The following is an 11,535-nucleotide window of genomic DNA, read 5'->3' on the forward strand; positions in this document are numbered from 1 at the left end:
AGAAGGTTTCTGATCCCCCTGGTTTCCCTGTATTCTTCCATCACTGGTGAGACCCTGAAGGGACCTGGCTGCATTCCTCTCTTTTTTGCTCTCTTCCTTCCTTTCAATCTGCAGATAAATGCTCCCCCTCTTCTCAGAGTCCTCTAAATGTCTCATGCATTCACCGGGGAACAAACACCAGCATGTTCTCTCAGTTACACTGGCTATAAAAAGAATTCCTACTCTTTTACCCTTATAGAAATGGAATACCAAACTATATTGAAATAAATTATATTATGAAGGTACTGCACACATACAGTATATTTACAACACTGTGCAGGCAAATATAGAAATATTTGCTTGAGATTAACATATAAGGTATATGTATTTTTATATAATTTTTCTGGAAGTGATATATGGTCAGAAATTATGATAAATCCTTGTGCATTGAAAGGTGTGTGCATGTGTTGTGTGTGTGTGTGTGTGTGTGTGAAATGTAACATACACATCACTATTTTCAGGGAATAGGGAAACAAACAGAATAGCAAACTGAACATCTTTTGAATACTTATCTGAGATCTGCAACTGCACGCTCATGTGCATGTGTGTGCTCCCTAACACACACCTCTTTCAAAAAGACAGACCACCTCAGCATGTAAATCTAGTCCAAAGGGCTAGCCCTGCTATCTGTACCATGTAAGTAAGTTATTTACCATGAACATGATATGCAGGGGGCGGCTGTGATTGAGAGGAGCAGAAGCTGATGCCTTCAGCAGGCCTGCTGCACAGACGGTGACACGCAGCACAGAAGTGCTGAATCTGCCAGACAGCGGGCCTGCGGCCAAGTGTGGAAGGGGTGAGGGGGGAAGGGTGCGCTGGGACAGGGGGAGTGTACTGGTGGGACAGGGAGAAAGTGCTGGTGGGACAGGGGAAAGTGGGTGGGTGGGTGTGCTGGGGCAGGGGAGTGTACTGGTGGGACAGGGGGAAAGTGCTGGTGGGACAGGGGGAAAGTGTGGGGGAGGGGTGTGCTGGGACAGGAGGAGTGTACTGGTGGGACAGGGGGAAAGTGCTGGTGGGACAGGGGGAAAGTGTGGGGGAGGGGTGTGCTGGGACAGGGGAGTGTACTGGTGGGACAGGGGAAAGTGCTGGTGGGACGGGGAAAGTGTGGGGGAGGGGTGTGCTGGGACAGGAGGAGTGTACTGGTGGGACAGGGGGAAAGTGCTGGTGGACAGGGGGAAAGTGTGGGGAGGGGTGTGCTGGGACAGGGGAGTGTACTGGTGGACAGGGAAGTGCTGGTGGGACAGGGGAAAGTGGGGGGGGGTGTGCTGGGCAGGGGGAGTGTACTGGTGGGACAGGGGAAAGTGCTGGTGGGACAGGGGAAAGTGGGTGGGGGGTGTGCTGGGGCAGGGGAGTGTACTGGTGGGACAGGGGAAAGTGCTGGTGGGACAGGGGGAAAGTGTGGGGGAGGGGGGAGAGTGGGGGGGCGGTGTGCTGGTGGGACAGGGGGAAAGTGGGGGGGGGGAGGGGGAGAGTGGGGGGTGTGCTGCTGGGACAGGGAGAGTGTACTGGTGGGACAGGGGGAAAGTGGAGGTAGGGGTGTGCTGGGACAGGGGGAGTGGGCTTTCTATGCCATTAAAAAGTCAATTCAAATAGAAATTCCATTTGGCATTTGGCAAAAAATGTTCAAATCAGTAATTGACCCAATTGCACATTATGGCAGTGAGGTGTGAGGTCCACTCACACAACACAAATTTGCAAAATGGGACAAACATCCAGTTGAGACCCTGCATGCAGAGTTCTGTAAAAGTATCCTACGGGTTCAGAGGAAAACTACAAATAATGCATGCAGGGCAGAATTAGGCCAATATCCACTACTAATTAATATTCAGAAAAGAGCCATCAAATTTTGGAAAAATTTAAAAATAAGTGACCCCCACTGCTATCATTACAAAGCCCTGAAATGCCAAGAGGTGAATATAAAGAATATAAAGAATAGTTGCTCACGCTCACCCTCCTGTCCACTCATATTTATCGACATGAATCCAAATTAGGGGGGGTTAGTGGGGGTGGGATAGGGGAGAGTGGGGGGGTTAGTGGGGGTGGGGATAGGGGGAGAGTGGGGGGGTTAGTGGGGGTGGGATAGGGGGAGAGTGGGGGGGTTAGTGGGGGTGGGATAGGGGAGAGTGGGGGGTTAGTGGGGGTGGGATAGAGGGAGATTGGGGGGTTAGTGGGGGTGGGATAGAGGGAGAGTGGGGGGGTTAGTGGGGGTGGGATAGGGGGAGAGTGGGGGGTTAGTGGGGGTGGGATAGAGGGAGAGTGGGGGTTGGTGGGGTGGGATAGAGGGAGAGTGGGGGTTAGTGGGGGTGGGATAGAGGGAGAGTGGGGGTTAGTGGGGTGGATAGGGGAGAGTGGGGGTTAGTGGGGGTGGGATGGAGGGAGAGTGGGGGTTAGTGGGGTGGAACTGGGCAAGAATTAGGGGTTTAGTGGGGGTGGGATAGCAGAGGAGTGTGAGGATTAGTGGGGGTGGGATTGGGAAGAGTAGGGGGTTAGTGGGGTGAGATGGGGAGAGTGGGGGGTTAGTGGGGGTGGGATAGAGGAGGAGTGTGGGGGTTAGTGGGGGTGGGATAGGGGGAGAGTGGTAGGGTTAGTGGGGGTGGGATAGGGGAAGTGGGGGTGAGATAGAGGGAGAGTGGGGTTAGTGGGGTGGGATAGGGGGAGAGTAGGGGGTTAGTGGGGGTGGGATAGGGGAAGTGGGAGTGAGATAGAGGGAGAGTGGGGGTTAGTGGGGTGGGATTGGGGGAGAGTAGGGGCTAGTGGGGGTGGGATAGAGTAGGAGTATGGGGTTAGTGGGGGTGGGACAGGGGGAGAGTGGGAGGGTTAGAGGGGGTGGGGTAGGGGGAGAGTGGGGGGTTAGTGGGGGTGGGATAGTGGGAGAGTGGGGAGTTAGTGGGGGTGGGATAGGGGGAGAGTAGGGGGTTAGTCATTCTGGATAAGAGCGTCTGCCAAATGCCTGTAATGTAATATAGTGGGGGTGGGATGGGGGAGAGTAGGGGGTTAGTGGGGGTGGGATAGGGGGAGAGTAGGGGGTTAGTGGGGGTGGGATTTGGGGAAGTGGGGGTTAGATAGAGGGAGAGTGGGGATTAGTGGGGTGGGATTGGGGGAAGTGGGGGTGGGATTGGGGGAGAGAGTGTGCACAGTTTTGGGAGGTGAACACGCATGGGGAGAAACAGTAGAGTGAATGATGGCTGTTGGGTGGAGGAATGCCTGGGGCATGAATCACAGAGCTAAGTCTGCTCTGCCGTCCCTCCCAAACGCACGCACCCGCCTCAGCGCCCGGCACAGGGAGCTCCTGTTCCCCGCAGACAGCTGCCGAATTCCTGCTCGGGGCCTGCCTGTCCCAGAACCGGCTCTCGCACAGATCCCGCAGGCTGTGCGGCTCCCCCCTCGCGGGGGGCAAGCCTCAGGGGGGTGTCAGACATGGCTTGCTGGCCTTCAGCTGGTGCACACTCCCCAGCTACAGGAGCTGGTCTGCATCCCAGCATGCTGTGCACCCCTGGTCCTAGAGACCTGCAGGGTGTGGCTGTTGTTTTTTTGCCATTTTCTCCCATTTTCTTCCCAATTTAGGCGTTATACTAATTCCCTGTGTGTATCACGGTCCTGGTCGATGCGCTATGCTCTGTCAGTCTGGGGAGGGTGTAGACTACCACATGCCTCCTCCGATACATGTGGAGTCGCCAGCTGCTTCTTTTCACCCGACAGCGAGGAGTTTCACTGGGAGAGAGTAACGCGTGCGGAGGTTCGCGCTATCTCTCCCAGATCCCCCCTCCCCGTTGAACAGGCGCCCCGACCAACCATTAGGAGTCGCTAATGCACCGATCAGGACTTATACCCTCACCGGCTTCCCACCCTCAAACACTGCCAATTGTGTTCGTAGGAACGTCTGACCAAGCCGGAAGTACCGCTGCTGGGGATTGAACCCGGGTGTCTGCGGTGGTGGGCGAGTGCTTATACCTCTGCACTACTTGTTGTTTTGTTTTTACCTTAAAATCACCAGCTGGGGGATGCTGGATGGCTCGTTGGGTTAAGGCAACACACTGTGGTGTGTGGACGCGCCTCACGGCCTCAGATCGAATCTGCACCATGCCAGTGCTCAGGGTCACATGGTCAAGGATATAATGAGAGGAACACCGCTGGGAATCAGCTGTGCCCATTGTGCCACACTGTTGTGCCCATTGTGCCATTACCCACCTAAGAGATGTAGCAGGATCATGTGTTCTCTGTGTGATCTGATTTAATTATAAAAATATAGCGCCGTCAAACCCCCTCCCTTCAGCTAGTAATGTGAAAACATGTGGCCATTATTAGCACGTGCTGGGGCAGAGACATAGCATGGTAAATGAGGGAATACATTCTCCTGCTGTACTTGCAGTGAAAGCCACTCCTCTGACAAATGGACTTTACCTGGGAAATTTGCCTGCTTCAAAATGCAGCCAGGCTGATCCCATACGGCACAGATACTGGCTTTAGGGCCCCTGTGTCTCTGCATCGCTGAGCGTGAGTACTGCACAGATACTGGCTTTAGGGCCCCTGTGTCCCTGCATCGCTGAGCGTGAGTACTGCACAGATACTGGCTTTAGGGCCCCTGTGTCTCTGCATCGCCGAGCGTGAGTACTGCACAGATACTGTCTTTAGGGCCCCTGTGTCTCTGCATCGCCGAGCGTAAGTACTGCACAGATACTGACTTTAGGGCCCCTGTGTCCCTGCATCGCAGATCGTGAGTACTGCACAGATACTGGCTTTAGGGCCCCTGTGTCTCTGCATCGCCGAGCGTGAGTACTGCACAGATACTGGCTTTAGGGCCCCTGCATCGCTGATCGTGAGTACTGCACAGATACTGGCTTTAGGGCCCCTGTGTCTCTGCATCGCCGAGCGTAAGTACTGCACAGATACTGACTTTAGGGCCCCTGTGTCCCTGCATCGCAGATCGTGAGTACTGCACAGATACTGGCTTTAGGGCCTCTGGCGCATCGCCGAGCGTGAGTACTGCACAGATACTGGCTTTAGGGCCCCTGCATCGCTGAGCATGAGTACTGCACAGATACTGGCTTTAGGGCCCCTGCATCGCTGAGCATGAGTACTGCACGGATACTGGCTTTAGGGCCCCTGCATCGCAAATCGTGAGTACTGCACAGATACTGGCTTTAGGGCCCCTGCATCGCTGAGCATGAGTACTGCACAGATACTGGCTTTAGGGCCCCTGTGTCCCTGCATTGCTGATCGTGAGTACTGCACAGATACTGGCTTTAGGGCCCCTGCATCGCTGAGCGTGAGTACTGCACAGATACTGGCTTTAGGGCCCCTGTGTCCCTGCATCGCTGATCGTGAGTACTGCACAGATACTGGCTTTAAGGCCTCTGCATCGCCGAGCGTGAGTACTGCACAGATACTGGCTTTGGGGCCTTGACGCGGCGGAGTTTGCACGGTCTGCTTGGGGCCAATGAACCTGCACCGTGCAGCCTTGGTAAAAGGGCTAAGAACCTGAAGTCCAGCCTGCAACGGCGCCTTACGGACAATGAGCCCGCCTCGGCTTCTCAGCTGGCTGTCCACACAGTGGAAGTGTTCCTTCCGCAATATTTGCTCCCCCCCCCTTAATCGGATTAATGCTACACATCAGAAATGCACCTCACAGGTCACAGAGCCATCCGACTAAAATGCACCGCGACAAGGAAAAGCGATATAATTCCGACAACGTGAGTGAAATTGGTGGCTTGTTGAGGTCAGATTTGACACAACTTGAGCATACAGTCATTAGCATCTTGTGACTTTTCTTGCACCGACACTAACACTGAAGCAATAGTGGAAAAAAACTGTTACCAACTGGATTTCTGACAAGAGAAATGTATGAGCTGTTCATCTAGCTATCTTTATGCAAATAGGATATGTTGCAATCCATTGTGAAAATTTGGACTCTTCAGAAAATATGATTAATATACATTCACAACAATGTGTCTTAAAAAAAAATTTGCAATATCTGAAAAGAGTAATAATTGTACGTTTATTAATACATGTGCACAGTAAAATGTACAGTGTTATCGACTTACAGAGTGCATATGGACCCTATTGTATTCATATGTACTCTGTTAGAGTTTACACTGTATGCTTTACTGTGTGGCACAGTGCTACAATATCCCCTCTGACAGTGATAATGTATTTTATTTCAGTATATCAGAGTACGTTCTCTTTCCACAAGAGTAGCCACAGCTGACAGTTGATTCTTCCGTAAAGATAGGCGTACCTGCAACGTACTGAAATCCCGACTCTTATTTCTTATATTCTTATTTCAATACCATAACCCTGCAAACAGTTGCAGCCCTAAAGCAGCTGTGGTTAGTATGGCTTAAAGAAAGAAAGAGAAGAGGTGTGCCTTCAGAGAGGCAGCACTAAGCAGTGTTTCACATACACGCACTCAAGCTTTTCATATGTAGCAGGCGTTGCTGGCCTCTTTAAACGGTATAGGTCTGTAGCACCTGCCACCTACACCAAATACTTTTTGTGCATTTAGCCCAGCCCTGTGAACAGCCCCTCAGTCCCGTGTCGATTGCTCTGGCTGAGGAGCCCTAGGAAAGTTAAATTTGGACTGAGTCTGCCCGAAGCACCCGCGAGCCGGGGGGAGATATTTCACTATCGCGCGCCATTCCACCGGCTCACAAGCTGCTACACATTTCAGCACGCCATGCTAAAAAGGGCATCGAGGGAGCGGGCCCTTTCCAAAAGTGCCAGTCGCTGGTAGAATGCTCTCTGTGCCCTGCATCTATCCACTGTATATGTCTGTCCGTCTATCTGTCTCCTGACTCAATCTTGTAAAGGTATTGCACTGCCAGTGTATCTTTTCAAATTCTCAACAGGAATCAGAACTTCCTTAGTGACGCCTTGGCTGCAATTTCAAGCTCTGAGAGTCATTAGCCGCGTTTCCACCAAAATTACCCGGAACTTTCAGTCCCAGGAACTACTTTACCAGGAACTAAAAGGTTCCTTCAGCCAATGGTTGTCTGCGTTTCCACTGGGGTCTAAAGTACCGCGAAGATTAGGCAAATTAGCCCACTGACGTTGTCGTCGGTCCATCTGTCATATGATTTCTTCTGTAACCCCATACTACCACCGAAGTAGCCTACATTATTTTCTAATAACCGGGACAGCCCGGAGGGGTTTATTCCACTTATATACAACGGGTTACCAACAATGACTATATATGGTTACTTTTGTATTTATTGATTTTCATATATCCTCTCAAACACATTCATTAACAGCAGAAAACATGCACACGTTTTAACAATTTGCTGTTTTATTACTTTCTCGTCGTCAATTCCATATAGGCTAATCGCAAAATGACAAGAATAGAACGAAAACTCGGACTTGCGTGAAAATGTAAATTAGTAGTGGTACAGCCACCGTTTGCTTTCCTTCGAAGTTACTGCTAGCCGAGCAGCGAAGTGTGCCCTCCAGATGCGAACCATGCACCATAAATGAGTCCATAGTCTTCCTGGTCTTTTCGTGGAATTGAAAAATGGCAGTAAAATTGAGTAAAATTACGGCAGTCTGAAAAAGCTAAAGGGAAGATTACTAGAATTAACCTGTTATTTTACCGGGATAAAAAGTGCGGAAGGTGATTTCCAGTTTGCTTGTACTGTATCACCAATGTTAATTATGCAGAACTACCGCATACCTCACATAACTGTATCAAACGTTTTGAGTTCATTACAACGGGCTAACAAAGAAAATCCGGAAGAAAATATTCAGCAACCGAATTAATCCGTTTGAATGTTTTGGTAGCCTACGTAATATGCTGTCCCAGCACGAATGCTTAGCATTTTATAAAACGAATACTAAAGCAAGAAAAGAACAGAAGAGCACACGTTATAATTCCAAGACGTTGACAGGCTATAACCAAAAGTAGGCTACTGCGCCGCATAACATACAAGTTTGATTTGAAGTTATTATGAAAATAAATTGGTTTGCCGCTGCATATTTTCAAACATGGCGGGTAATGGCGGAAAATAAATACAACACAAATGCTACGAGTACTCGACCAATCAGAAATGTTCAGCGCTGCAAGCTCCACCCAAAAGGTTCCTGTACTTTCGGAAAGTACTACCCCCCGAGCAGGAACGTTTTGGGGGGTAAAACAAAGCCCCCAGAACTAAATTTAGACCCTAGTTCCTGCGGTGGAAACGCACTGAGTTCCTCAAAAGGTTCCTAGTTCCGGGGTATAGTTCCTGCGGTGGAAACGCGGCTATTGACTAACTGAGAAACCCTTAACACACTCACAATGTCGATGGCTATAGAGACCATTTAGAAATGTTCCTAACTGAACCATTAATAGCAATATATTGCATTACATTTCAGGCATTTAGCAGACGCTTTTATCCAGAGCAACTTACACAAATTTTTACACAGCATTTACCTGGCATCTATCTATTTATGTGAGTGTTGACTAACATGATTTTCCATCTGTCTTAGTGAAAAAAATGATGCATTTAGAATTTGTACATTTCACTTTATATGCATAAGACTATATAGAGTTGTATGTATTTTGCTTATTTTCAACTCAAATTAATTTTTCATAATGTCTTCAAATACATTTTTATTTGTTCATTTCATCATGGGTGTTGAATTGACATGATTTCCCATCTGTCTGAATGAAAACATGACATGTGAACAGATACATACTTTGGATAATGTTTCAACGTTTGATTTTAAAGTACAGAATCAGAGCTACAAAATGAGGTATCACTTGATGAGATCATAATGAGGAAATTGCATAAGACATTTTACAAATAATATGTGTACTTATAAAGATGTGGATAATTCTGCATGGTGAACTATGCACAATACCAGTGCCTCTCTTTCAGTCTCCTGCTCGTATTTTATGGATTGACTCTGCTGAAATCTTTGGTTCAGAGATGAAAGGATACGTCTCATTCTGGCCCCATCCTGCATGCCGGTTTACTGTCATTAAAATATAATTTGTGAGTTTTTGGCTTTATTGCATGGAATGCGATATTCTGACCCGCACAGTAAATCAAGGCAGTTTCTTTTTTCAACTGTAGTTTTTTGCTCTTATTTAGAATTTATTTAGTAATCATGTGCTGCAGTTAAAATGCTGCAGTTGAAATGCTGTTCAGCATCTCTGGCTAGCAACAGCTCATGAAAACAGCCCATTGGTCTCTGCCAAGGGAAGAACTCCCAGTTTCTACTTGAAGGACATTCCCTACACAATTATGCATTAAACTAAAGAGGGGACCAACAATAGCTCAGATAATGTATAAACAGCAGGACCTTTATGATGCACAGGGAGCAGTTGCAGGAACAATCCACAGCCAACCAAATGACAGCATTGGCGTGATGCCACAATTGCTGTGGCAATATGGATTGCACGGATGATTTTTGACGTTGTCATGGAGTAAAATTAAATCAGGTTAAAAATCAGGCAAAGAATGATCATAGCCCACCCCTGCCCGAATCTCGTGCAGCTGCGCCTCACCTGGTAGATCATGACTTTGAAGTTGCGTCTCTTCAGAAGCTCGTGCTCGTTGCTCTCCAGGCGCTTGATCTGGCCAGCCTGCTTCTCCAGGTCGGAGCGCACAGACTTGATGTTGACGCTGACCTTGCGCACTTTGTCCAGCATCTTGTTGACGGTGCCGCTGGTCGTGCCATAGCTCTTGGTCAGCTTGGTGAGCTCGCCGTGGATGCCACTCACCGAGCGCTCCATGTCATCCTGCCGTGCCTCCAGCCCATTCTGGGTCTGCTGGATTTGGTCCACCACGCCGATGATCTTATCCAGCAGGGCGAGGACCATCACTCCATTTATCTGGGCTTCGCTCTTCACCCCTTTCCCCCCAGACCCCGCCTCGTCCTCCTCTTCCTTGTGCTTGCCTGCGGCCCCTGGGTTGGCCAGGGCAACCTCCTCGTCGTCATCCAACGCCTTGGTGAGGGGCACCCGGTCCAGCTGTGCGCTCGAATCTGCCATGGCTGTCAACGCCTCAGCAAGTGCAAGAAGTCACACACACACAAAACGGAAAAACAAGCTCTTTAATGGCACCCCAAAGACCCGATTCCAAGCCCTTCACTTCTTCTTTACCTCTTCCTTCTCTTGCTTTCTCTTCTACTTAAAGTCTACTTTGCTTTTTTTATATCCCTCCCCTTTCTCTCCCACACTTTCTGCACTTAAGTCCTGAGATGCTGGCCAGCCAACGGGATCAGACAGCACTAACGGTTACAGCTACAGAGCGCACATACCCAAATGCCACAGGACCCTGTCAGAGCACCCAGTCAAACTCGCTTCCAGCTTTCTCATTCCTCCCCACCCCTGTACCCCTCAGCGCCTCCCATTTCTCCGCCCCTCTCCCCCCCCCCCCCCAGGATAACAGGTCCCCTCCACTAATCACCACCCTCCAGAGGTTTTTACATGCAAGCATGGATGGCTCAGGCAGGAGCCATTCAACTGTGCTGAAGTTAGCAAGCTAGCTAGTCATACAGCTGGTTAATGAAGCTGTGTGGCTAAGTACCCAGCCAGCTGTATGAAGGAAACAAATGTGGCTATGTAGCTGGCTACACCATGTTTTGGTTAAGAGTTGTCTAATGGCTACAAATTCAGTTTGAGGTTTTATAGCCTGCCTTGTAGTCATGTAGCTAGCTGAGTCATGAAGTGATATTATGTGGAGTTTGCATGTGAAATGACAGAGAATGCATTTAAAGAAATTAGCTTCCCACAAAGATTATACAGCTGTAAAAACAACAGTTTTAATTTTTTGGGCAATTATTAGTTAGCAAGCAGGGTAGCTTCCACACCAAACCAAGATGGTGACCACAAAGTTTTTAGTGCACTTCCTTGTATCTGAGTATCCTGCTAGCAAATGAGTACTTTTAAGATTCAAAATTATTATTATCTGATTTAACTAAATGTTCACCGGTGGATTATTGATTGTGGTACTGGAGCATTTGTGATGATGTAACTGCCAGGGGAAAAAAAAGCAAAATCACCTAAATTTGGGCCTTTACTTTGTTTGTGAATTCTGTTTACTTGAGGTCAGAAGGTATAGAAGTTAATGTTCTGAAGGGCTAAGAGTCTGTGGTCATTGTGATTATTTCTGTTGGAAACCTTGAAAAGTGCAAAACTCTTGGTGCTGTATAGGTAAGGGGCATGCCGCCCTGCCAAGCCGTATCTTGGCGGGATATCATACCTGCCATCCCAATTACATTCCATTAGCTTTTGAATGATTTTTATTAAATAGAGGAATATTGAGAGAGAAAAAAACCTATTTCCACCAAACCAGTTAGACATAAATGTGGCTGTAACACAAATCAACAAAATAGATTATAAATCAGCCAATAAAGCAGGTCTCAAAAAATAAGTAACAAATCTCACCGGAGACCCCAAAAAGAAAAATGGTTTAATGAAGACTGCGAAAGTGTCTTAAGACAACTGAGACACCTGTCTAATCAAAAACACCATTAACAGCAGAATACTGAAATTCGTCAAAAGTATGCTGAAACACT

At 48.5% G+C, this 11,535-nt stretch overlaps 1 protein-coding gene across 1 annotated transcript in view; it reads right to left on the reverse strand.

Moving 5' to 3' along the window:
* Positions 1 to 10,307, reverse strand: part of LOC135243690 (caveolae-associated protein 1-like) — a 35,868-nt gene extending 25,561 nt beyond the window's left edge. Inside the window, exon 1 of the mRNA XM_064315683.1 lies at positions 9,521 to 10,307. Within this exon, the coding sequence (XP_064171753.1) occupies positions 9,521 to 10,006 (486 nt within the window). The 5' untranslated portion in view covers positions 10,007 to 10,307. The remainder of the gene's footprint in view (positions 1 to 9,520) is intronic.
* Positions 10,308 to 11,535: the final 1,228 nt, after the last annotated feature.

Source organism: Anguilla rostrata, chromosome 17 (genome assembly GCF_018555375.3).
Source record: "Anguilla rostrata isolate EN2019 chromosome 17, ASM1855537v3, whole genome shotgun sequence".
In the NCBI taxonomy this organism is placed as follows: domain Eukaryota; kingdom Metazoa; phylum Chordata; class Actinopteri; order Anguilliformes; family Anguillidae; genus Anguilla; species Anguilla rostrata.